Source organism: Ambystoma mexicanum, chromosome 10, assembly GCF_040938575.1.
Source record: "Ambystoma mexicanum isolate Mex_15411 chromosome 10, UKY_AmexF1_1, whole genome shotgun sequence".
Classification (NCBI taxonomy): Eukaryota; Metazoa; Chordata; class Amphibia; order Caudata; family Ambystomatidae; genus Ambystoma; species Ambystoma mexicanum.
The window spans coordinates 1384890911-1384918532 of record NC_090932.1 but is presented as its reverse complement, the minus strand read 5'-3'; the positions used below and the strand labels follow the sequence as shown (position 1 = coordinate 1384918532).

Here is a 27622-nt window from a genome sequence, read left to right as displayed (position 1 = left end):
TGCCTCCAAGATTTCAGCGTCCGAAGGTTTGTGGGCTTCATCCAGCTTCCGTTTACACTGTTTTTTAAAAAAGTCTGAGTGCTGAGGATAAAAGCGGGCGAGGTAGGTTTTTCTTCCCAGAGTTTTTTATCCTATATTTTCTTTTTGTGTTCGGTATTTTTTTAGGTTGGATGTTTTGTTGATTTGCTTTTTCCAATCGCTGGCTGTTCTGTCTCTTCAGATTCAGATACCTCGAGATGAATGATTTGTTGGCGTGAATTAGGAGAATCGGCATCGCTTTTAGTGGACAAGTGGGGCTCTTTTTTTTTATTATTATAGCTGATATTAATCAACTTTACAATATAAAATCCCCAAAAAAAAAAACATTTACAAAAATACATTTACAATTAGTTATTTACGTTTTACAATTTAACCATTAAATATCCATTTAATACCTCCACTAATACATTTTTTTCTTCTAGCTTTCACTTATTCAACCACAGGTTCAATGTTCTCCAATTTCAGTTCATACAAAAATTCAAGTGTTCTTATTGAGACTATAGTCGAGATACCAGAATAAATGGTTCTCCATAATGCATCCGACATATGGACAACGAATGGGACTGTTAACGGTTTAAAATATTTTATACGTTGATTAAGGAATTCCTCACACTCAGTAAGTGTCTCAAGGTTTCTACTTTCTCTTTTTGTTTACAAAATCTACAGTATTTTTGCTCTGCATTAATTTGTTTTCTCCGAGCCATTACCTGTCTTGTAGGCCATAGATTTAGGCGAAATCGAAGAAAATAATTTCAATGCTTTGTAGATGGTGACCTATTCAAGTATCGTTCAGGATAGGAATGTCTTTTTATCGTGATTGTCAGAGGATCATAATCGCGGTAGGTGGAACATCCATCTTTTGTTTTTTCCCAGTCCATAGCGAAAATTCTTGTCTTTATCTGTATTGGATTTTGTAGCAGAATTGCCAATGAAGCATCAATCGTCACCAGAACAGTTAGTACCCGATTTCTCCATTTGGAAAGGAATCCATCTTTCGATGAAAAGATGTAAGCAGCCAACATTCCCAAGACTGTAGTTGATTTCCATGCTAGTAGGCATTTTCTAAATAATGCTATTACTAACCATGTATACCTCATGTTGAGTGATATTAGTCCCAACTCGTATCTGATTATTGATAATGGAGTTGATTTTGGTAATTGAAGTACTTCTCTCCAATATTTTGCTTCCAATCTGTTCCAGAACTCCTCCTTTATAATGGGTTTTGATTCTGATGAAATCAACAATTTTGCTGATACTTTTTGATTGTAAAAAGTTAAGGCAGGGTCCAAAGTAAACTTTCCATATTTCCTCAAAATTATTTTAGTTTGTTGAATGTATGTAGTTACCCATCTAATTGTTGTTGTGTAAACACCGTGAATTGATTGACTGGCAGTATTTGGGCTCCCAAATATATGTAATGATTCACTATTTCGAGACTTTCTCCCATGAGGTTCCATTTATATGACTTTGTCATTGTTTTTTTAGGAGCGTTAAAAATCATAACTTTAGTTTTTTTCCCGGTTGATACTTAAGTAGTTGTGATTTGTGTAAGTCATCACCGCATCCAATGCCATTTGTAAACCCTTTGGAGTTTGACATTACCAGATCGTCCGCGAACATTAGAAAGGGTATACTTTTATTTACTAATTTCAGTGGGTCCGTGCAAATGTTGTTGAAAATCTCTCCTACATCAGATATAAAGAAGTTAAACAGTGATGCTGCCAGCGTGCATCCCTGTCTCAACCCTCTAAATGTTTTGATCGCTTGAGATAGTTTGCCATCATTCGTTAATCTGATTTGGACACTATTATCCGTGTGCAAGTCTTCAATCAGATGAATGATATATTTAGGGCAGCCTTGGTTTGTGAGTTTTTTTAATTAACAGCTCACAAGAGACAGAGTCAAATGCAGCTCGCAAATCTATGTATATAAAGTATAGCGGCTGTTTAATTGTTTTATGATGTTCAATTATTGATGTCAAAGTAAGAAGGTTAACACAGGTTCCCATTCCCGCTACAAATCCCGTTTGTAGTGGATCTCTAACTCCTGACTGTAGTGTCCATCAATTGAAATCTCTAAGAATAAATCTTGAAAAAAGCTTGCCTGAGGCATCTAGCAGAGAGATCGGCCTATAGTTTTTAGGTAGTTTTCTATCTCCTTTTTTAAAAATCGGGATAATTATTGCCGATCTCCGCGATTCTGGTAATCTGTTTGTTTTTATTATCTGAGTAAATATAAGAGTTAGAATTGTTGCCCATTGTACGGGATTTTGTCTAAACATGAAATTACTCATCCCGTCGGTCCGGGAGCTCGGGAATTAGATAGTTTATTTATGAAATGCAAAACATCTACTTCTTCAATAATTAGTCCTTTGTAATTGGAGAGATCAGTACGAGTTTGGATATCTTTCAATTTTTCTTTTACATAGATGTGGCTAAAGTAAAGTATCCATTCTTGCTCACTTACTCCATTAATCCGCATATTTCTTTGGGTGGTGTTAGTGGTAGCATTGATTAATGCCCATGTCTTTATTGAGACTGCTTTTTAACATGCACTCGCTGTCCTTTTGAAGCATGTTAATTCGATGTGCTCTAAGCCAGTTTTTATACCGACAGTTGAGTGTTTTTATTCTCTGTAATTTGTCTGAGCAATTTGAGCTCCGAATAAGTCTTTTGTTTTTCCTTAAAGTTGTTTTTTTTTGGTTGAACGAGAACATCAAATTCATGCTTCGGTTTAAAGTATTCTAGCTTGTTATCCTTCCTCGTTACAGTGTAGAGATGCAAATATGCTGTATAATCAATAAAGCTGGTTTGATCGTCATGGATGTTTGACTCAATCTTTCTTTTAAATTCCGTTAAATTCTGCCCATGCCATTTTAACCTTGTTCTCGCGTTGTTTACTATTAATTGATGTTCATAAGTTCCATTATTTTCCTGAGCAGTTGGGCACTCCATTATCCATTTTAGATGTAATACTTTATGATCACTATGTAACTGTGGAAGCACGGTAAAACTCGTAGCTCTATCAAATGTCGCCGGATTAAGATATACATAATCTATTATTGATGAGGTTAATCCTCTTTGCCATGTTACATTTGGAATATTGTCCCCCCAGAAGTGATCCATTGCACATGATTAGCCTATAATCTTTGACTAGCCTTTTCCATCTTAAACATATCAAATTTAATTTTGCGTATGGAATGGAATAAGTGGTAGGTTTAAATCATCTGCCATTATCACTGTCGTAATTTCCGAGGACTCCATAATGGTATTCAATAATATTTCCAAGTCTAAAAAAAAAGGCATCGAATATACCTTTGGGATTTTTATAGATATTTAATATGGCCACTGTGCCTCCCGGATATTCCAATCTAACAAGCTGCAAGTAAGGGTTCGGGCGAGCCAACATGAAAGATGCCAACCTCTATGATTTTTAATGATCACCATTAAGCCAGAGGAAGGTCTGCCACTTTTCCCGGATTTTGCCGGGTTAAGTAGAACCGTATGGTTCTCCCATATCGGGCTATTGACTAGCCATGTTTCCTGTAACATTATTATGTCATGTAGAGCAAGAACTTCCGCACTAGCGTCAAATAAATGAACGTGTCCGCAGGTGTTCCAACTGATCAGGGAAACAACACTTTGATCTTCACATAGCTATAAGCTATTCATCGATTCCCTTCCTTCAGAGTGAGAGTGCGTAACGTTGCTTCCAAATGACCGTGTTTCTTGGAAGTTTTCTTTCTTTTCCATCACAAGGTTTCCTTCACCGTCCATACACATTGGGTCTCTGGCCAAAACAAAACCAAGAGCAAATATCTCCATTCGAGCTAGCCATAAAGCATTTCTGGTTAGATTAGATTATATCCAGAGTCGCACTATTGAATGATCATTCTCTTTAAAGAACTCCACTTGTGCAATGTCGATAGAAGTTATGTCTTGTAGCGAATGCACTTCTTCGCAAATTGCCAAAATGTTTGTGCGATTCAAGATATAGTCTGGGAATGGAGCCGGACGACACTTTAATATTAATCTGCGATGTGTGTTCCATTTCTGTCTTAGTTTATTTTTATTCACATTTACTTGTTTTGTTAATGTGTTAATCATTATCCTTTTGTTGTGTTCCCTGGTATTAGCCAGTCTACACTGCATGTTTGTTGGTTGTTCTTTGTTCTCTATGATTGTGTGACTTTGCTTGGTCGTGTTGATTCCAAAATAATTTTCAATTGCCCTTGCAACTTGAAAATCAATGTCGACAGATTTAGATTGTTGACCTGTGAGGGATAACATTCTTTCCCTTCCCAGGTTCTGATGTGAACAGTTGTCACAGTTCGAGTCATTGTCAATCATTTCTATCTGATCTGAACTCATCTTCCATGACTGATTTTTGATAATTGTTTGTCTGCATTGAGAGTTCTGCGTCTGTTCTTTAGAAGTCAAGGCGTGATTTGATTGTAATTTTTGCACTTCTTTTTCGTACAAGGCAGACTGTGTCTTGGTATTAATTTGGATTTGTGCAGTTGGTAACCGACATCTTTCTTTGATCACATTGGCCCCCTTCGTTGGTAGGTTTATTACAGAGTTTTGACTTGATGGAGAGATCAAGGATGTATCAATATTTCATTGCTGTAAGTCTATGTATTTTTTTATAGAATTTTCGATTTCCGCTTTGATATCTGCCAGCTTAGAGATTTCTTGTTTTTGCTGCAAGGCCACATTTTCCTCAACGATATTCCCGTTAGTATTGGTGTGAGCTTTGTCGCTCTGCACTTTGTGTTGTGATTTGATGTTAGAATTCAACAATGAAAATGTATCACATTCCGTGGTGCTCATTTGTTTCAATTGGACTTGCCCATTATCAGACAGAACTATCTGCTCAGCTGTTAGAGCAAGTTCCGTAAGGATTTTGTTATGAATGTTGCTTGCGTTTAACTGCTGTTGCTTAGATGTCTCTAAGTCTATAGCAGATTCTACCGGAGATGCTATTTTTGATATCAGTGTGTGTCCGAGAGCTAACTTCTTGATTTTAACACATGCTCGGGTATTTCCCCGGATACTTCCTTGAAAATCTCTGTAGTCTGTATTGGCAGCCTAGGTACTTGAGAAGTTGGTAAACTCTTAGGGTTACTGGAAGGCTCTTCATCCTCGTATGTCGATGCATATATCGATACATTCATGAGCGCATCCGAGACATCGGTAATGTTCGTGTAAATATTTTCTGAGTCTGCTATCGTCTCCTCGTTAGGTTTTACCGTTTGGTTTTTTTTCAGAGGTACTTTTCGATTACCAGACGTGCTTTTTGACAACAGTCCATTCACCGTAACATTTACAGTTTTAATATGCCGTAAGAATTTTCATGAGTTGGTAGCTCTCTTCTTGACTTTAATAGCCAGTACGTTTTTGACTTTCTTACCAGAGCTACTTGATACATGTTCATTGGTTTTATTCATCTTGTGTTTAACCGTTGGACTCTTAAAAATGGCATAGATGGCCACTGATTTTCCAGATACATCTGTGTTTTCATTAAGCAGGTTTTGCAGTGCTTTCTCCTGATGCACAGGAGCTATTCATGTTGATGGCACTTGTGGATTTTGTAATGCTAGATTTGTTTCATCATGAGCCTGTTTTACAGCTTCGTCAAACCCACTAAGGATTACAGATGAATCTCTTCTACTGTGTGTATTTGCCTTTGTGGAGATAAAGCGAAAGTCTCTAGATGGAGTAGACACAAACAGACTCAAGTTATCAGGTCGAGTTGAATCTACACACCTATTTGGCACCAGAGGAGCTGATGCTATAACACAAAGAGTGTACAAGTTATCAGTGGTTTTGTCATTTCCTTTGGACAAAACTACTGCACATTCCATATTGTTCACCATTTCACTGTTTTTTCAATTGGAACTATTAGTGCAGGTGTTTGATAGCGATGCAGTACTACACTTCTGACACTTCTCAACAGCCAATGTGTTTTTTTGAAAAATATTTAGGGCTGTTTTAGCGACCTCCGCCAAATTTTTTTTGTCGGTTTTACAATTTCTGACGTTATCTAACAAATCTGCATGCGTCACATCCATTTTCCTGTTAATATCTTGTAAGACCATGTTGTGGTCATGGGGCTGTTGTTCAGATTTAGAAACTTTATTGGACAGTATGTGGACTGCAGATGTTAGATCTTTAATATTGTCATTGAGTTGCTCATACATTTTTAAGAATGGAGCCATAGACAAGGTCATTGATGATAGTATCACGTTCTGCAACTCATGCGAGCTTTGTGCGTTCCCCAAAATCGCTTGTTTAAGCTCACTGCGACGTACACTTTTTCTTTTTGCGGTTGGCGCAGCGTCTTATTTTTGGAAATGGCCGTTCCATAAGTGACAAATCTGAAGAAATTTGATCTAATTCGTCTTCAGTTGATAAAGATTGAATTTCAACCTCACTTTGTTCTGATTGCTGACTTTTCCTTAAGTGTGTTGTATTCAATCGGGAATTATAAAAGGACAATTTCACCTTTTTATTTTGTGAGCATCTTAAGTTGGGGGGAAATGCTATCATCAGCTCTTGTACGTTTGGTCAGGCCACCAGAACGATGAGTTCTACGTTTCCCAGAGTTTTGTAGAAATGTTCTTTCTTGATGTGGCAAATCCAAAGATGGATTTTTGGCCGACAGGATATCCGTCTTTGCTCCAGAATCACTTTTCAGCTTTCTTTGTTTATTGATGCTTTTCAAGTTGGCCAACAGTTTATTCACTACTTCAATAGAATTTCTACGATTTAAGCCAACAATATTGGCATTGGCAATAGTAGATTCATGATTGCCTATCTTTGTTGTCCAGGGCTCATTTGCTGAGTTTTCTCGTTGATTCAAATAATCATTGTCTGAACATTTAAAAACAGCATCCTCGCCTTCATAAATCATGGCAGATTGAGAAGCAGAATGAAGTCTGCGAGTGTGGATTCACCCACAGAGCCAATTGATGAGACTGCGCTAAAATAGCGTGCATGAAGTGGCTCCCCGCCTGCCATACGTGCAGGTGTAGGCCTTTGAGGGGAGCATGGGCTGCCTTGCTCGCATACCGTGTTTAAAGAGTGACACATTAAATCTGGCTCTATATTCGTTGGAAGTTGGTAAGATACACTCGCAGGGTGATGTGTTCGTCTGATACTTCAGATGAATTAATTTCGTTTACCATCTGTGTAGAATCTAAAACAATTATGTCATTATTGATATTAATGTCAGCTGTCATCACATCACCACCCACGTTACTGCTCCTGCACCCTGGAGAACACACCCCGGCCAATGGACCGCCATTTTTCTCATTAGGAGCGTCTTCTAGAGAACACTGGGGGAGTAATACTATACTGTTCACAAAAGAAACATTTTCTTCGCTCCCGCCGATTCTGTCATTTGAAATCACTTTATGGGCAGCCTTACAAGTCCCACTAACTTTCGCTGTACAATCACTTACTTGTTGGGCTTGAGGATCGTCCGTTGACAGAGTCATGGTTAATGGTGCAATCGATGTAATCAGGGCGCTACTGACGGGGATTTTCGGGCAAGCAGGCTCAAAACATTTACTGATGAATGCTGTAGCTGGGGTTGCCGGTGTATTCAGTAGTGCCACTTCCAGTTTTTGCTGTGCACGTGCACATGTTTGCACAGGGTAAACATCTTTCATTTTCATTCCCTTTATCTCGCAGGGCCACCCGGGTTTCCGGGTTTCCCTCACGGCTCCAAACAGGAAGCACCGCCCTTCACTCGCCGGGGCTCTTTAACAGTTGAGGAAACCTCAATATGTGTATCCACGTTGGTTGACTGTCTCTGATCGTGCTTTGGTAGAATTGTCACGGGGATACTGCTTGCGGTTGTTTTTGTATGCAGTAGTGTTGGTATTAAAGCGATCTCTTTGTTGCTGTGATTTCGTTGCAGGGTTTGTTTTTTCCATTGTTGAATGGATTTGTACTTGAATCACTGTGTGTGTTAGAGCCGGGACCGTTGTGAATGCAGAGCCCCCTTGCGGGCTCCTCTGCAAGCCAGCCATCTGATTTTGCAAGTCTGTGCAAACAGGCATGCCCACGCTGTGGGGGGAGGGATCTTCGTTCCCAGGTGAAATCTGACTGGACTGCACCGCCGGCCACTCGTATTGCTGTCTTCGATCCTCAACCCGGTCCCCGTCTACTGGGACCAAAAGACCAGGTGCCGCCCGGGGGGGGGGCGCCGTACTCCTCCCACCATGCTGGGAGCACAGGGGCAGACGCCGACCGTCCCCTGACAGTCACAGCCTCTGCACCCCTCGCAACCATGAGGGTCTGGTGGGAAGGCTGGGCAGACTAAGCAGGAAATGGAGAGGAGGAGAGGCACCCCGACGGGCAGGGTGGTCGCGACAAAGGCAGTTCAGGAAGGTTCAAGAGATCCTCCGAATCAACGGTCATCAGTACAGGTGAGACGGGGAGTGCAGGAGGCACAGCCCGGCCATTCGTTGAAGTTTATATTACGGCAGAGGGGGTGGTTGAAAAGGTTGTAAATGTCAGCGCTCGAGCACCAGAGCCAGCGCCAGGGGTAGAGGGGAGAGACTGGATTGAATCCTTGGTGGAGTTTTCTGTGACTGGAATTGAAGGAGAAAAAAAGGGTAACCGTTGATTTCCATCAAACAGATTTTCGAAGTCAAGCTGCGGTGAAGGTGTTTTGGCCGCTTCGGTGAAAGCTGTAGTCGAAATTATAGTGGAAGTTGAGGTATTAGACCTGGTCTCCTTGTTTTTTTTTAATTGCGATTTCCGTTTTTTTCTGTACAGGGGGGTCTATGGGCTTATAGTTGCTCCTTAGCAGTCGAGCCTCCATGGAGGGTTCAGATGGTGATTTGAGGGGTCCAGACATGGCGATTATACTTGCTGTGGGCTCCATCCCCGAGGGGCCCGTGGGCCGTCCGGGGCCTGCCGAAGACTGTCTCAACCTCTGCTCAAGCTCCGCTCACCGCTCACCGCTCCGCGATGGTTGCTGAGAATAAGTGAATCCTCCCACAGTAGACAGAGTAGAGAGACTGCCGAAGACTGTCTCAACCTCGGCTCATGCTCCGGTTAATTGAAAACTACTTTTGTTTTTCTTTCAGATTTGTTTGTATCCTCCTGATGAACCACCAAATATAGGTGAGGAAACATGTGTCGAGGTACAATTTATACTTATGAGATGTACACAAGAGGGATTATTCTTAACCTACGAAGAACTCAAAATAAATGTTTAAATTGGCGCAATTTACTGATTCCTTTCTTTCATTCTCTACATTATCACATATTGGGCAGTCTCAATATCAAGTGAATACATTTTTTGCAGACCATCACACAAAAATCATTTTTCACAAATAATCATAGGACTCGCGATCAGTTGCTTTAAGGCTGATTTATTGCAGTGTCAGGAGTCTTCTATTCTCTGAAGTTGGGTGGCCCCATCAGATAGTAAGGGGAATGCACCGTCATAGAGAACTTCTACATTGAATATTTGATGCTGTTTTTATTGCTATGGCAGTGCATGCATTGAATTGTGGACACTAAGGATGGTGTTGATATGCTGAGAGATGATGGGATCACTTTTATGCAATGGTTCACTTTTAAAATGATGCGTACTTGCTTGTTTTTATCTCGTTTCCTCCTTCTCGTGATGGCTAACTTTTTGAATTGCAAATGATTTTGTTCTTTTTAAAAACCATAAACAATAAAGACAAAATCAGCCCCTTAACAGAAAAACAAGTTGTATAAAGTGTGCATGCGTGTTGCCCTTTACGCCACCTGCAATGCTCATGTGATGTGTACGGGCCAATAGCATGAGCAGCACTTGCCTGATGCGAAGACAGCCTTCCGACAAAAATGCGTAGTTATATATCTGTACTTCACTAAAAATGTGCCAGTTGGTAAGGAGACATGGGTTTCAACTTCCTAATAAATGCTTTAACTCTGCACTTCCCAAAAGATGGAGTGAGATACTCTCCTGATATCTGGGGCTATGAGCACAAAACCATCGCTTTAGTCTTTTCTGTGAAATACTAATGAATGCTGCACACAGGACGTCCCAGACATCAAACTAAAGCATGTATACGTTTTTGGAAGCTGTTCAAGAACATTTCCAAATTCAGCACTGAAGTGTGCTGTACGAATATGAGGGCAGAGCAGTGTTTCAGGCACTTCTACAATCGGCTGCCTCAAGAGAAACTTTCCTGGCACTCCTGCATTGCAAAGCAAAGGAGACGCCTAAAAAGAGCCATTCATCACCTAGAGAGCTGTGTTTAGGGAGGGTTTGTTTAACCAGGGGTCGGCGAGACTTACCAACGCAAAATAAAATGAACAGAAACAAGACAGTCCTCTTAACAGGCCTTATTTGAAAGAAACATTAAAGCAGGATACAAAAATCAAAATGCACGCTACTAAGCAGACAGTAATTATACCACAAAGCTTTTATTGTCCACATTGCTTAACTGTAGGCTATTCATCTGCATTGTAGGCAAGGGTGTAGCAGCATAAAATCACTATTGCTGCTAAAATGCAGAAGCATTCAATCAATCTCCAGCGCAGCCAAGGTTCAGCAGCATTAACTCACTATCGCTGCCAAGGTGCGTCAGCATGGACGTCTCGTTCGCTGCCAGGGTGCAGCAGCATTCAATCCCTCTCTATCTCTGCCAAGGTGCAGCTGTACTAATTGAACGGCAGAGTGCAGCATTAGATGAATACCACAAAGCAGGAGCATTTAATCCATTTCTCCATATTAATGTCAAGGTGCAGCAGCATTAAATCAGTGTCTCAATATTACTGCCCAAGTGCAGCAGCGTTAAAGTGATCCATTCATATCAAAGTGCAATATCATTCTCGGTGTTTTGATGGATTACTCCATTAGGATTTAGCATCGCTAAGATAACAGAGGCCCCCTGCAAAAAGTTAGCACAAAATGGTGCTGCCGGCGCTCATTAATGCAATTTTGTGGGAAACAAAATCTTAGTACGTACTTTGTAACGTAGACTTGCCGTATAACAACCTATCAAGTTCAAAGTGCTGTAAATACCAGTTGGTAGTTTTAGCCCATCTAAAAGATGGTACCCGTTTGATCGAACTCAGAAGTACGAAAGGCTACATTTAAATCTCTTTGACTGGAAACTTAGACTGCTAGCAGATGTTTATGGTCAGCACCTAGCCTGGAGCTGGTGCTCGCGGGGCTCCTGTGACTCAATGCGCCGCACGCGTTGAAATAATGAAGGCCCACACAGTTACGAACTGGCCTCAACTCCTTCGTTTATTAAACTGCCTTTTCCCCTGTTACATCACTTCCCTTTCCTGTCCGGTCTCCCTCACCCTAGCCCCGCCTATGCATAACAATGGAGTGCCTGCAACATGACATTTATGAGAATGGGATGGTACAGACGTGTGGGTATATTCTCTGGCATCAATCAGGGGTGCCACGACACCAACTCTCAGGCCACAAATTAGATTGGCCATTGGATCGCAATATGTTCTGCCTTGCTTATCACTGGAGTACTCAAGGTGGTGGGAACACAGGATTATTAATACAAAGGACCGACCAGCAATATCGCGGCCTGCCTCCAGCCAGTAACTGCACTTCAACCGCTGGCTGCTCACATTCTAGAAGCCAGAGGAAGCAGCATTCTGCCGTACAACACCTACCACTTGATATCAGCCCTTGTGCCCTGGGGTGGCGTGAGGGGTGTTTCCTCTCGGGGCATTGCTGCCACACCTCCCCCTTTCCCATAGCAGCAGAAAACGGGCAACATGAAGGCGAATGATGAGGGCAGGGGATGGGGTAAACCTTGTTGAACCACTTGCAAGCCTTCATACACTAATGAGGCGAACACAAGCCTGGTGCTCTGCACCAGTCAGAACACAGGGCTGCTTTGCCTTAGGAATGGGTATATTAATACCTATCCTCCTGCAAAGCCAATGAAGTGCTGCGAACTGGCCATCTCTTACCCATGCACTCTGGCAAATCGATCTGGACTGCACTTGCACCCATCCTCTATGATAGTGCTACAGAACACACCGACAACCCTAAACACAGCGGAGCTTCAAATAATCCTCTCTCCTCTCTACAGAGATTTTCACTCTCACCAAGTAATCGACCAGAAACTGTTGAAACTGGTGACCCTTTGCCTCATCCTGGAAACGTCTACCTTCTCGCCTCTCCCACCCCATGGGTGCGATTTGGTGCGAGCAGTGGATAAATGCTGAACTGTGCAATATCCCAAAATCATATCTTGTACTCCCTTCTTCTAGGAGAGTCCTGCTTGTAAACTCAATTGTATGATTTCCTCAACTGAAACTACAAGGCGGCCGATGTGGTGGTGGTAAAGAGGACCTCCGCGATGAAGGATCCTGCAGCTTCGCAGGAAGGTGCCCATCATCTCATGCAAGCAGAACTGTATGTTGCCGTCTGTGCCAATGACCCCTCGCTCACCCAATCTCCTCCTTCTTTCCTCATTTCCAGTGTTATGCCGATGACCCACAGCTTTCCTCTAAACTTCCCTCTACTTCTCTCTCATTCAGGACTGGCTGTCCGCCGTTCAGGCATGGTGTACAGCAAATTATCAGTCTCAAAGACAGTAAAACAGATATCTTCCTCATTGGGACACCTGTGCCCTCCTTTCCTCCTACCCTCTTCTGGTCACCCTCTTTGGGCCCTCTAGCCCGACCATCAGATGAGGCCAAAAACCTCGGCCATCTTCGGCTACGCTCTCTCCTTCATGGACCTCCCCAAGAGGTCACACTTCCAGCTCCCCCTCCTCAGAGGCATTCTTCCTTTTCTCACCTTCCCCCAGAAGCTCAATGTCTCCAGAGCTCTGGTCCTCTCCAGGATGTACTGCTGCAACAGCCTCTTTCTCAATCTGCCTCTTTCCTCCCTTCGCCACCTCCAGCTAATCCAGAACAGGGCTGCAAGACTTATCCTTGGCCTCAAGCCTTGGGACCATATCTCTCCAGCCCTAAAATCTCTCTTGTGCCTGCAAGGATCAAATGCAACACCCTCTGCATCATCCACAAGGCCTTTTGGGGACTGGGACCACACTACCTCCAAATTTGCCTCCCTAAATACTCCCCTGATAGAGCCCTATGCTCCTCTTATTCCAACTCTCTGACTGTCAAACGCTTATCCAAGCAGAGAGTGGGGGGGCAGGTCTTCCTCCTCGGCTGGTACCTTCCTTTGAAACAGCCTCCCTGCCCCTCTCAGACTTGAGCCAGACCTCCTTACGTTCTGGAAACTCTGCTCTCCTCTACCTCTTCCCCTTCCCTGCCAATTACCCCACTGCTGTTGTGACTGGTGGCCTGATCCTTATGAATCTCACAGGATCCCAGGCCCTTCCTCCCAGTCAATATCAGCACCCCTCACTGCACTGCCCTGCCCTGCGGACCCCTTCTTGATAGTGCCACATCCCACTTTTGAGAGTTGCCCTGTACCAGCAGTTAGCCGAAGATTCTTTTCCCGACTCCCCTTAGCACTTTACTCCCGGTCCCTCCTCCAGCACTTGTCCACTCCCCCAGTCCCCTTTTCCATCCCTTTCCCCTGCACTTTTCCCAATGCACTTGCACAATGCCTAGTAGGGCCACAGCTGTATATTTCTGTTTTGCCATAATTTTTAGTTCCCTTGTTCTCAGCCCATTTAGCCATGTGGCGCTTTGAAACACAATTTTGTTGTATAAAGCACCTTACAAATGCTCAATAAAATAAAAATATAGGCAGGCGCATGGCTCGAGTTCCTCACATCCCCCACAAATGCCCATACTTACAGGCACAGATACACATAGTGCAGGGGACGCAGAATGGAAGAACAGCAGGAACTCAACACAGGTTCGCTTTGGAGACCCATGGAGCGGGTCGTCGCACAGGCTCTCTGGCCGGACTGCAAACTGGGGGCGAGTGACCTCTGCCTGTGCCCAGTCTTCATTTCATGCCCGATTTTGTATATTTTCTTTGCCTTTCTTTTTCCTTCCCCTGCCAGCTCTTGCTCTTGTAGTCCGCCCAGTTTCACTCCCCTGCCCTCATCGTACCCACCTCCCGCCTCCCATCCCTGTGATTGGCTGGGCCGCGTTGGTCACGGTCCTTTTAACAGAGGGACCAAAGGCAGACATACACAGGCAGCCATCAACAAAGGGCCAGAGGCAAATGGGCAGCCCCATCCCTGTTTGCCCCTGTTCACCTGTGGATGCCAGACAAGTCACCTTATAGCAAAATCCCAGTATGGTGGTACAGGCGGGGAGCACAGCCATTGCTATGCTCCAGAAAACCCTGCCACTCTTATACTACTACTATTGTGAACTATGCTGCACTCTATAGTTAGCCATTGTGCTGCGATCCATACTCTGCTATAAAGTTGAAGTGTGGAGCGATCCATAGTTAGCCATTGTGCTGTGCCCTATAGTTAGCACTTTGTTGAACTGCGCTGCACTCTAAAGTTGGCTATTGAGTTGAACGGTACTGCGCTTCGTAGCTAGCTTGTGTTGAACTGGGCTGTGCAACATGGTTGGCTATTGTGCTGAATAGTGTTGCGCTCCAGGCTTAGCTATCATGTTGAACTGTGCAGCGGTCCATAGTTAGGAATTTGGTTGAACTTCGCTGAGCTGCAGAGTTGGCCATTATGCTGAATTGTGCTGCGCTCCATACTTCGCTGTTGAGTGCTGCACATGTTCTCGAAACTAGCTGCATTATAGGCTAATGCACACATCTTGAAGCCAGCAGTATCACTGGTACTGCATATAATCTGAAACTAGCCACACTGTAGGAACTGCTCTAAACTACTTGTACTATACGTCGGACACAGCACTCAGAAATACAAATTGTGACTGTTGGTCTCCGGCTAGCCCCAGCCACTGTCTGAACCTTGATACACACCCATATCCCCCGCAGTGACTGCTCTAAGAGCAGCTGTGCCCTAATCCAACAGGGCACCAATTACTCCCGCTATTAATCGCCCTGCACTCACTGACATGTTGGAACTAGTAATTCCTTGCTTCACGTAAAAGGTTTAGTTGCAGTCGGTGTCAAACCACAGAACGAATCCAGCTACACTCCAATGACACACCGCAACTGTCATACAATCCACTGCACGCTAGAACCCACCACTGAGAAGCAATACCAGGCACCACGACGAGGCCATCGCCACTGAAGCAATATGGGGAACCTACAGGCAGGCCTTCGCCACTGTGAACCCGACAAGCACAAAACCCAAAATATAGAGATATCACCATCACTGCAAAGCAGAGCTCGCCACAACACCACACACTCGGACCACGCCAACCCTAAAAGGAAACCAGGACCACATGGAAATATAACTGGAAACTAGGAAGTGAGCCAACCACAAGGGCTTGCACCCCATGTAAACTAACAACATACAACTAACAACAAACATACACTACAAACATAAAAGGAAACTACAAAAGCAAAGGAAATATAACCAGGAAGCTGCATAACCAAGAAGACACCCCCTCCGGGAAACATATCTCACAAACTCAACACAAGTAATAATAAAAGAAAAAACACACGCCGCCATGCCTCGTCACAGGAAAGACAAAGATGCAAAAAAAGAAAATAGAAATGAGAGGGAAACCATAACCCAACAAGATGGAACCTACCCTCCAGAATTCACAACACCTCGGAACAACATGTCTACAATGACAAACCAAGGATACAGAACAAGAAAAGAGCAAACACTTAATACCTCTCACGCTACCTCTCCACCTATGACTCCATTGCAATGGATAACAGACAACTGGCAAACAACACACATGCAAGAACCCAAACAAACGTGGACCTCACCGGGATGCTGAACCACAAACACACCAAAAAGGAAAACATTGCATCATGGATAACACATCTGAAAATGCCCCAAAGAAATTCAGTGCCAAACGCGACTCCATAACCATTAACACGCCCTACATTACCAAAGACTGGAAATAAAACGCTCAAACAACCCACCTGCATGAACCAAAACTAAGCAACCCAGGCATCAACATAATTAGACTACTCAATGAAGAGATAGAACACCCAAGAACAATCCCACCTATCAAGTGCTACCAAGAGAGAATGTCCAGTAATAAAAACCAGACAAACATGATACCGACTGGGACACGCAAAGGTACAGTCAACAACCCACATGGGAAAATAGTTAAATTACACTGCAGCCATCTCAACTTAAGATCTAATGGCTAAACACAAACAAATACACAACCTACTAAGCAAGGGGGAGAACAAACGTGCTTTTCCTCACAGAAACATGGCTATCAGACAACAACAAATCCATCGCGCACAAAGCCATACCGGACAACTTAAAACTAACAGACATCAGAGAAAACCAAAGGGGAGGCAGAATCGCAATGGCACACAAAGAAGACATCTGCACCGCGCAACTCCCCTCAACCGATAGAGGACTGTGAAATCCCTCGAACTTTGCCACAAAACTCGCAGACTCCATCACCAACCTACCCACTGACCACGACAACCTAATCGTCCTGGGGGACTTCAACATTTGGTTTCAAAGAGGGAATTAAACCACAGTGAACTTACTCTGCACCTTCCTAGAAACACTCCAGTTCACACAAATAGTAAACAGATTCATCCACAATGCAGGACACAACTTGTACGGAATCTTCAGCATCTGTGCATCCTCCCCACCAACACCGATGTTATTGAGTGATCACCAAATAATATAATTCTACATCAAACGTCATAATCGCCTACTACCTGAAAATGCAAGCTTACAGGCCAATAGGAGAAAAACTGGAAGAGTCTTGCCTTCAAATCCTTAACAGATCTGCTGGACTTGACACAGCCAGCTGAACAGAATGACCCCAGACTCAAAATATGGATCCCTGAGTTTCTAGACAAACTAACACCAGCAAAACCTTTCAAAGCCACAGTAAGAAAGTTGGCAGCAAAGTGGCTCACTGAAGAGCTGAGAGAACTCAAAAAAACCTCCCAAATTGTAACAAATATGGAGAAAGTAAGAAAACCAACCAGACAAAATAAAATACCAAAGACAACTCAGATTATACAAATCGGCAGTCCTCAAAGCAAATAAAAAGAAGAAAAAAAAACGACACTACAAGAATCCAATCGGCATCCAACTCTCAAAAGAACTCTTCAGAATCATCAAAAAGATTTAAAAAACGTCATCCTTCTACCCTAGAACAAAAATTGAAACAATAAAACAGACCTTTGTTGCAAACCATGTAAATACAAACACAACCACTGAACCACGGATAAATGGCAATATACCAACCACAGCAAGATTTGTCTGCTTTAAACCAATAGAAGAAGGACCCTTCTCCACACGACAACAATCTCGCAGGGTCTCCAAGCGACCCTTGCCCCCTGGACATCTACAAAGAAGTCCTCAACCACAACACCCCAGCATCATACTTCCGGCATCTAATGCACCTATCCCTAAACACAGGAATAGTACCAAAGTCTTTCAAATTGGCATACATCAAATCACTAATAAAAAATGAAATGGAACGTGTGGAAGAACCCAGCAACTACAGACCTATATCCAACCTGCCTTAGCCGGTGAAATTATTGGAGAACCATGTATACAAAATCCTACTTAACTACGTAGAAACAAATGTAATAATCAGCCACTCACAAGTCGGCTTCAAACCGATGAGAGGAACGGAATCAGCACTCCTATCTATATGGGACGACCTAAAAATAAATGCAGACAACCACACTCAATCTGCCCTCATACTACTGGACATATCATTGGCATCCGACACAATCAGTCACACAACACTAATAGAAAGACTGGTGGAATGCGGCATAAAACACTGCATTAAAATGGTTAAAATCCATCCTCACAAATCAAACTGAAAGGACTTACCGGTCACCTTTTACCTCAAACACCCAAAATATCTCCTGCATAGTGCCACAAGGCTGCAGTCCCTCCCCCTCAACATCTACATCTCCCCTTTCATGGAAATCATTCGAACCCACTGACTGACCGCCTAGAACTATGCAGACAACACACAGGTCATTTTAATTACAGCCATGACCCAAGAACCAAACAATACCCTCAACAATTATCTTACAGACATATACAGCTGGATGAGAACGAACAACCTCAAACTGAACCTGGACAAAAAACAGAAATAATGATCTCACCCCAGAGGGCAACGGAACAAACTCGCAACTGGACCGGCCGTCAGGCATGGAAACCCAACCAGAGACTTCAAGTGTGAAAAAACAACCTAGGAATGCTCATGGACAACAGACTATCTCTGGAACCACAGGTAAACCCTATACCAAAGAAGTGCTTCTACCTCCAGAGACTACTCAGAAGGATGCTACCATACCTCTCTTTTCCACATAGAACCCTTGCATTCATCTACCTGATATTGGCCCTCATTACGACCCTGGCGGATTTTTTCCGCCATCGACGGACTTTCCGGCCATGGCGCAAAGTCCCTTTACGCCATGGCGGATGGCGGACTTACCGCCCCATTCCGAGGTCGGCGGGGCGGTAAGTCCCCATTGACCCATTTACCCTTCCCCATTCCCATTTCGGCCCCATAGGGCTCAATGGGAGTGGGGAAGGAGTTAATTACGCCACCGTAAAATACGGTGGCGTAATTAACACCAAGGTCCCAGAGCGCCATGGATTTTTCCGCCCGCAAAAAGCGGGCGGAAAAATGACCATGGCGCTCCAGGAACTCGTAGTTGGCGGTAAGGGGTCCGCGCAGCTAACGCTGGCGCAGACCCCTTAGCGCCAGGGTCGTAATGAGGCCCATTGTCAAAAATCAGCTACGCAAGCAGCCTCTACCTCGGAATGCCTGAAAGGCTCTGCAAAAACTTAAACAAATCCAGAACACAGCCGCAAGTATACATCACACCATCCCTGAGAAGCCAACTTTGGGTTCCCAGTTTAAAAAAAACACATTCAATTCAAGCCCTCTGCATTGCCCACACATTTCTACACAGACAAGGAGCCACATTTCTCCAGGCTAAGATCAGCCACTACCAACCGGGAAGAACTAAAATCAAGCAACGACCTCCAAATCGAGAGGAAACAATATGAAAAAAGGAAATTCTGAGGAACTGCTTTCTCACGCCTAATTGCAAACCTATGGAGCACAATGTCAAAACCCATTCGAACCACAGAAGACCATCTCACCTTCAGGGAACAACTGAAATCATTGCTATTCAACTGCCAATGACCATCACAAAAAGATAACACCAGCGATACCAATGAGGACCAAAGTTAAATCCCCCCAACCACTAGAACTGGTCAGCGGCAGGACAAGTTCTTGCATGTGTCACGTGGCTCAGGATTCCATATCAGAGGCATTCCTGCCCCCTCATTAGTTTCCCTCATATTGTCTTTACTCTTGTCAGTTTTTGTCTCTCTGTCCCGGTGAGTAACAGTTCCCACAACTGGGTGACAATGTTCTCTATTATTTCTGAGGACCATTTATGAACTGTGTCATGCTTTTAGCCAGCTTGATCCAGATTGGGGTTGCTACCATGGCTCCATTCTCTTTTGTACCTATCCCGCAACAGGCATCAGTTGGTACTCCCTCAGGACTTCCTTAAACAATAGACCAAAGTCACATGACAGGTAGTGTATGAAAAGACTTTGGAGCTGCAGAGTCTAAGATGTGCCTTAGTGTAGATGTGGGTCTTTGTGGTTGTAGGTTCAGGGTGACTATGGCATCTAGGCAGGTGAGAGACACCTTCCACTCTTTACAAGGTGTTAGGGGCTCACCTGGTAGGAGGGGGTTGCATTGGCTGCATGTCTGCAAGATCGCGGAGTGGAAGTGCTCTGCAGGGATGATAAGCAAGAAGCTGTAGCATTCAAGGTTTTATTCTTGTATTTCGGTGGATGTGGGGCCTTTGAACCACTTTTTTTTATGTGGACAATTACCTGGGATGGCTCGATTGTTGCTTGGGTGGCATCACCAGGGTGTATTGATAGAGCTGGGAATAGCTTGCGTTGGCTGGCTTTGTAGCAGAACCATGGCATTCTGGTAGTGCTGGGGTATGTGGGTCTTTATGCTGTGTCTTTGTGGTGTCACAATAACATGCGACTGAGCTGGATGCAGTGCCAGAGCAAGCTAGGTGGTGGTGCCAAGGAGTTTTGGCTGAGCGCGCACAGACATCACTTGCAAGGAGGATGCAAGTTCAGTGCTGCAGAAACGGTGTGCAGCGCCACGATGAGGTGCAGAGGAAGGTCGCCAGGTTGGCACAGCATCAGAACGTGGGGGGGGGGGGGAGTGCAGAGCCTCAAGGATGATGGTAGTGGAGAGGCAAAGTCACAGCTCGCTTGGGTTCGAGAAAGTGGCGTATCCTGCTATGGTGTGGAAGGTGCCGGGCGAGGCAAGCACAGCCTCGTCACCAGCAATGTTGCACCTTTGGTGATACCCAAGGTGGGTGACAGTGGTGCAAACGTGGGTAGACCTGCAGAGTCCCTCAACTGCTGCCAGCTATTCGCTTCCATTCTAGAAGGCAGAGGTAGCCGTGCTCTTCAGTGGAACACCCATACCTTGGTGCACGCTTCTGGGTCCATGCCACAGTGTGCATCAGCGCTGCTATGCTTTTGGAAAGTGGCATGTTTTGATGCCAACAGAGAAGACACCTCAGTGCACACACAAAACAGAAATAAGGAATAAGACCACTGCCCATGTATGTGCACTACGAAAGAACGACTAGACCTGTGCCCATCAGCGGGAAAGGTGAGCATGTGCTTTCAGCGGGCATAGATGGGGAAAATGCACATGTGTAACGTATTCAAGTTATACATCACCCGCATGTATGAAGCATATTCGTCACAAATATATATTAAAAAAAAGCTATATCCGATGTTATGTGAGCTATATTTGAGACTAGCACGCCATCCTGAATCCTTGCATTACTGCCAGAAGTGCAAGTATGGGACCTATGGGAGCCAGTATGCATTACCAACCATTGCCCGGGCAGGCTGTGGTGGTCCGCACCTTCACTGTGTCACTTTACAAATCCCTGATCTTTCTCCATCTCTGTGGAAAATGTAACCTCGGGGAGGGCCTAGGAGAGGACGACAGATGTCTAGCAATATGGTCTTTCAGTCATAAACAAGAGGTCACTTGTACCGCAATGTGCATTACTAAGAACTTGCTTATAAAGGATTAGTGTTCACCGCCCACACTCCAAATTTGGAAATGCCCTTGAAAAAAGGCCGGGATCCCGATGTGTTGCCTGTGGGTGATCAGGCAGGCAACGTATACCTCTCTACCGTACAGCATTAAACACAAATATTCCCTTCATAATCCCCAACCCAAGTTACTGGAGTGGTTCTGAGTCAGCAGAGAATCCGGTAGGCCTCGTCACTCGAGGGGTAACAAAAGGTTCTGCGAGAGAGGAGTGACCCGACCAATATCCAGAGGGAAAATTACCAATGTAGATAGAGTACAACGCTAGAGAAGCCTGAAACGGTGGCAGTCTGAACAAACCTAAGAGGGGACAAGTAGTAGTGCAAGGCAAGGCCAAGTGGGAGAAAGACACAGGAGGTACAACTTAAATGAACTGGGCCTGGCAGTGCCTGTTGGGAAATGCAACGTTCCGAAGTGTCCCACAAAGACAGAGGGAACGCTGTGGCTACAATTCCCAGAACTCATTGTTGAAGACCAAAGTGTCTTAAAAAAAACCATAGCCCTGGTTCTAATGCTGTGTGGAAACTAGGGGGCCGATTCTGAGCTGCCTGCAAACGTAGGACAGTGTTCTTCCATGAAGGAACAACACTTTTCTTGCAAACACCATATTCTGGTAAAGAAGAATGTGGTGCAGGGACATGAAAGCCTCAGCTTTTGCGTCTGCCTGATTTACGGCTTGACAACAGCCATAGCAACCATCAGGAAAGCAGGGCAGCCCCATGGAGGCGATTCTCCGCCCAGCAGCACTGGCTTAGTTAGCTGTGTTAAAGACAAAAAGGAGTTCAAATGCGGCACCTGGGAGGCGCCGTTAAATTCTAGTACACACTCCACCCCCCCCCCTTTATAAAAAATAACAGCACCACGCTTCTAGTTTAATTAAATTGTAATAAAACGTTCTTAAATTAGAAAAGTGTGAGCCATGCTCGCAATGCCACTGCAGCTCGTGTTTTCCCCACGACGAGATATTTTAGCAGCTTTTGCTTCTGGAAAGCACGACATCACCCCTCCAATACTTCCACCCACTTCAGAAGGGTGCTGCTGGAAACTGGAGGGCAGAATGTAGTATTTCCACACTCTTTTTCATGAGCTCAGAATTGGGCCCCTAGTCTGTGCGGAGGCGTTGGTACTACCAGGATTATGAAAGAAGTTAAGGCCAGACACAAAATTCTGTGAATTGTAGTCTACCTACCTAAAGAGTCTACTAAAGACTCAAAGAGTAAGAAAGCTGCACTGAAGTTAATGGCGGATAAGTCACAGACCTTGGGAGAGGAAGGCGGGTAGGGGGCAATGGAGTGCACTGGATGACAAGCTGATGCAGTAGGATTCCTTTGCAAAGATTAACACCCAGTTAGTTTGAGCTCCTTCCTCTAGACTGCACTCATTAACACAGATGCGAAGAATGCCAACAGGGGGAGAGCCACTCACTGCTCGTTTTAATAGAAGATATGCCTGGCCATTTAGGTAGGCTGCACGAGCTCTTTCATATAGAGGAGAGTCAATATGGTGTCCGATTGGCTTTGCTGGTCTCATCTGAAGCAGGTGCGGTAACAACACTTCTCTAATTGTGGTGTTCCTTTTGCTTTGAAACTGGAATTTCGTTCACGCTCCAAGTAAGCGGACAATTAAGGCCAAAAGAACAAAACAACATACAAATTCCAATGTTTTGAAGTTTCTCTGAATTTCTCGTTTAAACAATATTTTGCATGCAATTGATACGTTAGAAACTGCAGAATAAATGACATGCCATTTGAAATAAAGGCACTATTTATTATCAAAAGTAACCCCACATGTAGAGCCGAGAGGTTAATGCCATTACATTTGGGGCAAGTGCATCAAATATTTAATGATAGGTTACTTTTTAGATTTTACTTTCCAGAAAAACATTTTGGGCAACCGCGTGTTGATTGAGGCATCATTTTTAGATTTGTTGTAGGGTCCTCATCAAGCGGAAATGAGGACCATTTCATGATGGTATATAAAGTTGTGTCTGCTATGTCATGCTGACCAGTATTATGTCACAATTATGAGAGGAAATTATGCAGCTCACATATCTATTAAGTATTTAAATAAGGAGCATTCCATTTATTTACTCACTAATTTGTAGCCCTCCATGTCCACTCTGAATCCCTCATTTTCCATCATTTGGTAAATCTAATACTGTATAGAGAGGCAAAACACTGTCCCCGGCGTGATCTGTAAATGAGGCGTATTCAAATCAAAGTACTAACATTCTGATTGTGTGCAAAGAAAAGCCAAGGCTCGTTTGTGCTCAGAGCACTTCGGTTTGGAACACAAACGTCTTTTCCTTCCTTCAGAAGACATGTCTCAATAGCCTTATAGGTCACTGAAGCAGGCTTTACTGGCCGCTACAGGCCCATGCTTCACCCACATCTTTAACTTGGTCTCCTCTGCCTTTAACAAGAGGTAAAGCCCCCCCCTTCCACCGGATATAAGGCTATGCTAGGATGGTAACTTGTTATGAATTCAATGCAACCCATCATTATTCTGATACAATGTTTATTTACTTAAAGTGATGACGTGAATTGCATTTCAAAAGTCCCAAAAGTCAACGTTTCAAAAGACTGAAGGTGTTCCGAGCAAAGTCAAAAACTTTAAATTGGTAAAAGATATGGAAAATAGAAAAGCTCCCAGGCCCACCAGAAAGCGTGATATGGAGGTAATGATTGACATCAATATAATGCAATGATTGACATCTCAATATAATCATAGGCACGTCAACTATGCGCAGTTAAGTACAATCCATTCTTCATCTTAAATACTACAGAGAACTGTTGACCCCACCATCGTGCAGTCTTCAATGGGGGTTACAACATATGCTAAATGAGGGACTGATCCTTACACATTGGCACTCACCCCTGGGACAGCACTTTGCAGAAGGCAATACTTAATTATACTCACTCTGCATTGATCTTTTTGCGTCTTCGCTTGTTCTCTGTAGGGTGATGGTGATAGGTCTCATAATCAAACAGTGAATCCATGGGTGCTTTCCTGGGGGCTGGGACCACCGCAGAATCGTAGATGGTGGATTCAAGAAGATCCATTGGGTTAGGCATGCCTTTTTTGAAGGCACCTTGAAACTTTGTTCTAAAGTTTTGCTTGTTGTCCCCGGCCGCGTGTGGAGTCCGTGTTGGCTCGATGGCCGGTGTATCATCTTCATTCTCAAACAAATTGGCCAAAGAGGACAGCGGGAACGATTCGTTTGCGGCATTTCCATCATCAATCTGGGAATCGCCAATATCAATAGAGCTGTTGAGTTTAGCCGGCTCATCGGAATCTGCCATGACGACCCTGTAAATCCCACGAATTTTTGAATCTTTTCTGAAAGGAATGAGAAACAACTATTAACACTGATCAACATAATAGTACCTGGGGAGTCGTGCAGCACAAATACACGTGGGCTTTAGTCAGAAGGAACAATCTCTCCCTTTTCCAACTTAAATTTCACTACAAGTACAAAAATGACAGGAAGGGCAAAATGGGGCAGCCATAACTATAACATGTACATCAACTTATCCAACGAAGTAAAAGATTACAGTTAATCAAGGTGACACACATACAATGGATTAAGATCACACAGATCTGGGGGTGCAGTGGTGCATGGGCACGTTACCCTTGCACCTCCGTGCCAAAGGCGCTCTCCTCACAATGCCCGATTTACGTAAGGGATCTGAGAGGGGAGTCCCTGGGCAGAAGACCCTCAACCAGTCCCCTCATAAATACATAAGTGTAGGGCTCGTCCATGACTCTTAAGCATGCATTAGCAGGCTGACCTTATCAGGGTGGGTGTCGGAGGTTAACCCCCACCCATGTGGGGGTCAGCGAGTGCACTTGCTAGGATGAGCTGTAAAAGGGTTCATCACTCCAAATTGCTTTTTGGGATTTCAATCTCTGCCAGGGAAGTTTAAATGTAAAAGAAATCAAACACTCAAGTAAAGCAGGAGCATTTCTATATTGGGCAGGAATTCCTGGCAAGGGCATTTTTATTTTATTTAAACATTTTGACAGAGGTAGCCCTACCTAAATAATAATAATGCTTTAATGTGATATAGATTGCAAAATTCAAACTTTACACATATTGCTTATACATAAATCAGAAAAAGAAATTTTTTTAAAAAGAAATATGCAATTTATACAATTGTGTAAGTATAAAAGGAAAAAAAAAAAAAAAAAAACCCAAGTATATCTAAATACATATAACTTTACAATATCCAAAAGCTTCATAATTAAAAACTTCATAGTAAAACATCACTTCACCCATTTATTTAAATCCGGATGCCCATTGCTTTTTCAATCTGGAGCCATACATTATATAATGCAATATAAAGATGCATGTTTACTGTATTAGTGCAGTATAACCAAAATTGATTTTCCGGTATAGATTCCAGATTATGTGCAAATTCTCCTAGATATTTAACAATTGTGGGTCTCATTGTGAAGCATTCAGTTAATAGATGCTTGGCTGTCTCCAAACTGTCAGGTAGGTTACATATACGACATATTCGTTCTACAGTTGCAATCTTTTCCCTAGGTCCCACATTACACAAGGTCGGTAGTTGCTCCAGACGGAAAAGAATAATAAACCTTCTTAGCCTTGTGGAAGGGCATAGGTATAGATATGCCTGAGGTTTCATAAAGTTGTAGAGTCGATACTTTACAAAGGCACATGACTTTAGACACCCTAGATGGGAAAAGTTCTCTAACCAATCCCATCGATCAACCTTTTCCCCAATGCTGTCATAACCTCCTGGGAAATGGTTATCCCTCTGTCAGTCCAGCCAATGTCTCTCAAAAATTGGGTCATACTTCTCTGGAGAGGACAGGCAGTACCTTTTTTACTTACTTCTATATGCATGGTAACCAGCAAAGGGTTAGAAGAACTATTCTTCATCTTAAGATACAAGCCCGCCCTCTTTTTCAGTACCATTGCTTTAAGTGAGGGAAGACCGAGCTCCAGCCTTATGAGGGCCATAGGAACACTAGGGGGTAACCCCAGTATGCGTTGCCAAAATTTTCCCTCAACCACTTGCAGCCAGGCTAGATCAGAAGAGGTTAGTGCTTCCAGGCCATACGTAATCATTGGCGCAAACACCTGTATGTAAAGGTGTCTCGTCCCCCATAGTGTGAAACCGGCCTGCCTCCTGGTAAATGACGCAATTAAAGCTGTACCTTGCTGCGCCCTAATTCTCCTATTTTGTCTACATAGAGAGTAATCACCCCAAGGTTCAATTTCAACTCCTAAGTACCGATAGGAAGGGGAATAAAGTATATTATCATTCTGCACCCATAACTCAACACGAGAGACTTTTTTATTCGTGAATCTAATCACTTTGGTCTTATCAAGGTTAATAGCTAACCCATTGATCTTTGCGTATTCCCATAGTGCTACCGCTGAGCGCCTAATACCAGCAATAGTGTTGTCAAAAATGACCAAATCGTCCGCATATGCCAGTACTGCACAAGTAGTATCCCCTACTTTAGGTGGGCAGTTATTCACTTCGGCCAATACTCTTGGGATATCGTATACATACAGATTGTACACCAGAGGAGCAGTTACACATCCCGGTTTTACCCCCCTATCTTGTCTCACTTGTCTAGTCAAGTATCCCTCTTGATTTAATCTGAGGCACACCATGGTGTTATAGTGCAGCTGTCTTAAGTAATACATTATACTAGGCGGGCAACCCATATCTTCTAGCTTTGTCCACAGCCTGGCTCTAGGTATAGAATCGAATGCGGCCTTAAAGTCAATATAAAGGGCATATAGTGGGGGCTGCCCCTTGCTAAGTGCTCGAGTTCGTAGTGTGTCCATCACCCACAAATTGTGCGTGGTGGAGAAACCACGCCGGAATCCACATTGGAACTTACTAAGGATATTAGTCTGTTCCGCCCAATTCTGTAATTCCGTGAGCAATAAAGCCGCAAAGAGTTTTCCCGTGGTATCCAGCATAGAAAGAAGCCTATAATTATTTGGGTCCATACGGGATCCCTTCTTAAACACCGGCACCAATATCGCCGTTTGCCATGAACGGGGAATCGTCCCCTGAGCTAATACCTTTTTAAAGAGTATAGACAGAAGAGAAGCCCAAAAAGTCGGGTTGTTCTTAATAACTATATTCGCTAGCCCATTCGGGCCAGGAGCTCTAGAGGCTTTCAAAAGGATCTTGGAGGACCTAACAAAGTTAAAAAGGGAGAAGGCGGGAAAAAAAAATAAAAGGATAGGAAATTAGGATAGACAAAGGATGGGTAGCAGACAGCTCACAGCAATGCGCTTTTCCCTGAGTCTGTCCAGTGACAGGCAAAGCGGAAAGAAATATCAACGTGTATCCCATTTGTAATCTGATAGGTTTTGGTATGAGGCACGCTCGTGTGTTGTGTGTGGGCTGCTTCACAAAAGTATCGACTTG

At 43.7% G+C, this 27622-nt stretch overlaps 1 protein-coding gene across 3 annotated transcripts in view; it reads right to left on the bottom strand.

Annotated features, from left to right (window-relative positions):
• The window catches only part of TRPV4 (transient receptor potential cation channel subfamily V member 4), an 848481-nt gene that overhangs the window by 584218 nt on the left and 236641 nt on the right, over positions 1-27622 (bottom strand). For all 3 annotated transcript variants that reach the window (XM_069619410.1, XM_069619409.1, XM_069619408.1), the window contains exon 2: positions 24117-24536. In XM_069619410.1, coding sequence (XP_069475511.1) covers positions 24117-24499 — 383 coding nt within the window. In that variant the 5' untranslated portion in view covers positions 24500-24536. The remainder of the gene's footprint in view (positions 1-24116; positions 24537-27622) is intronic.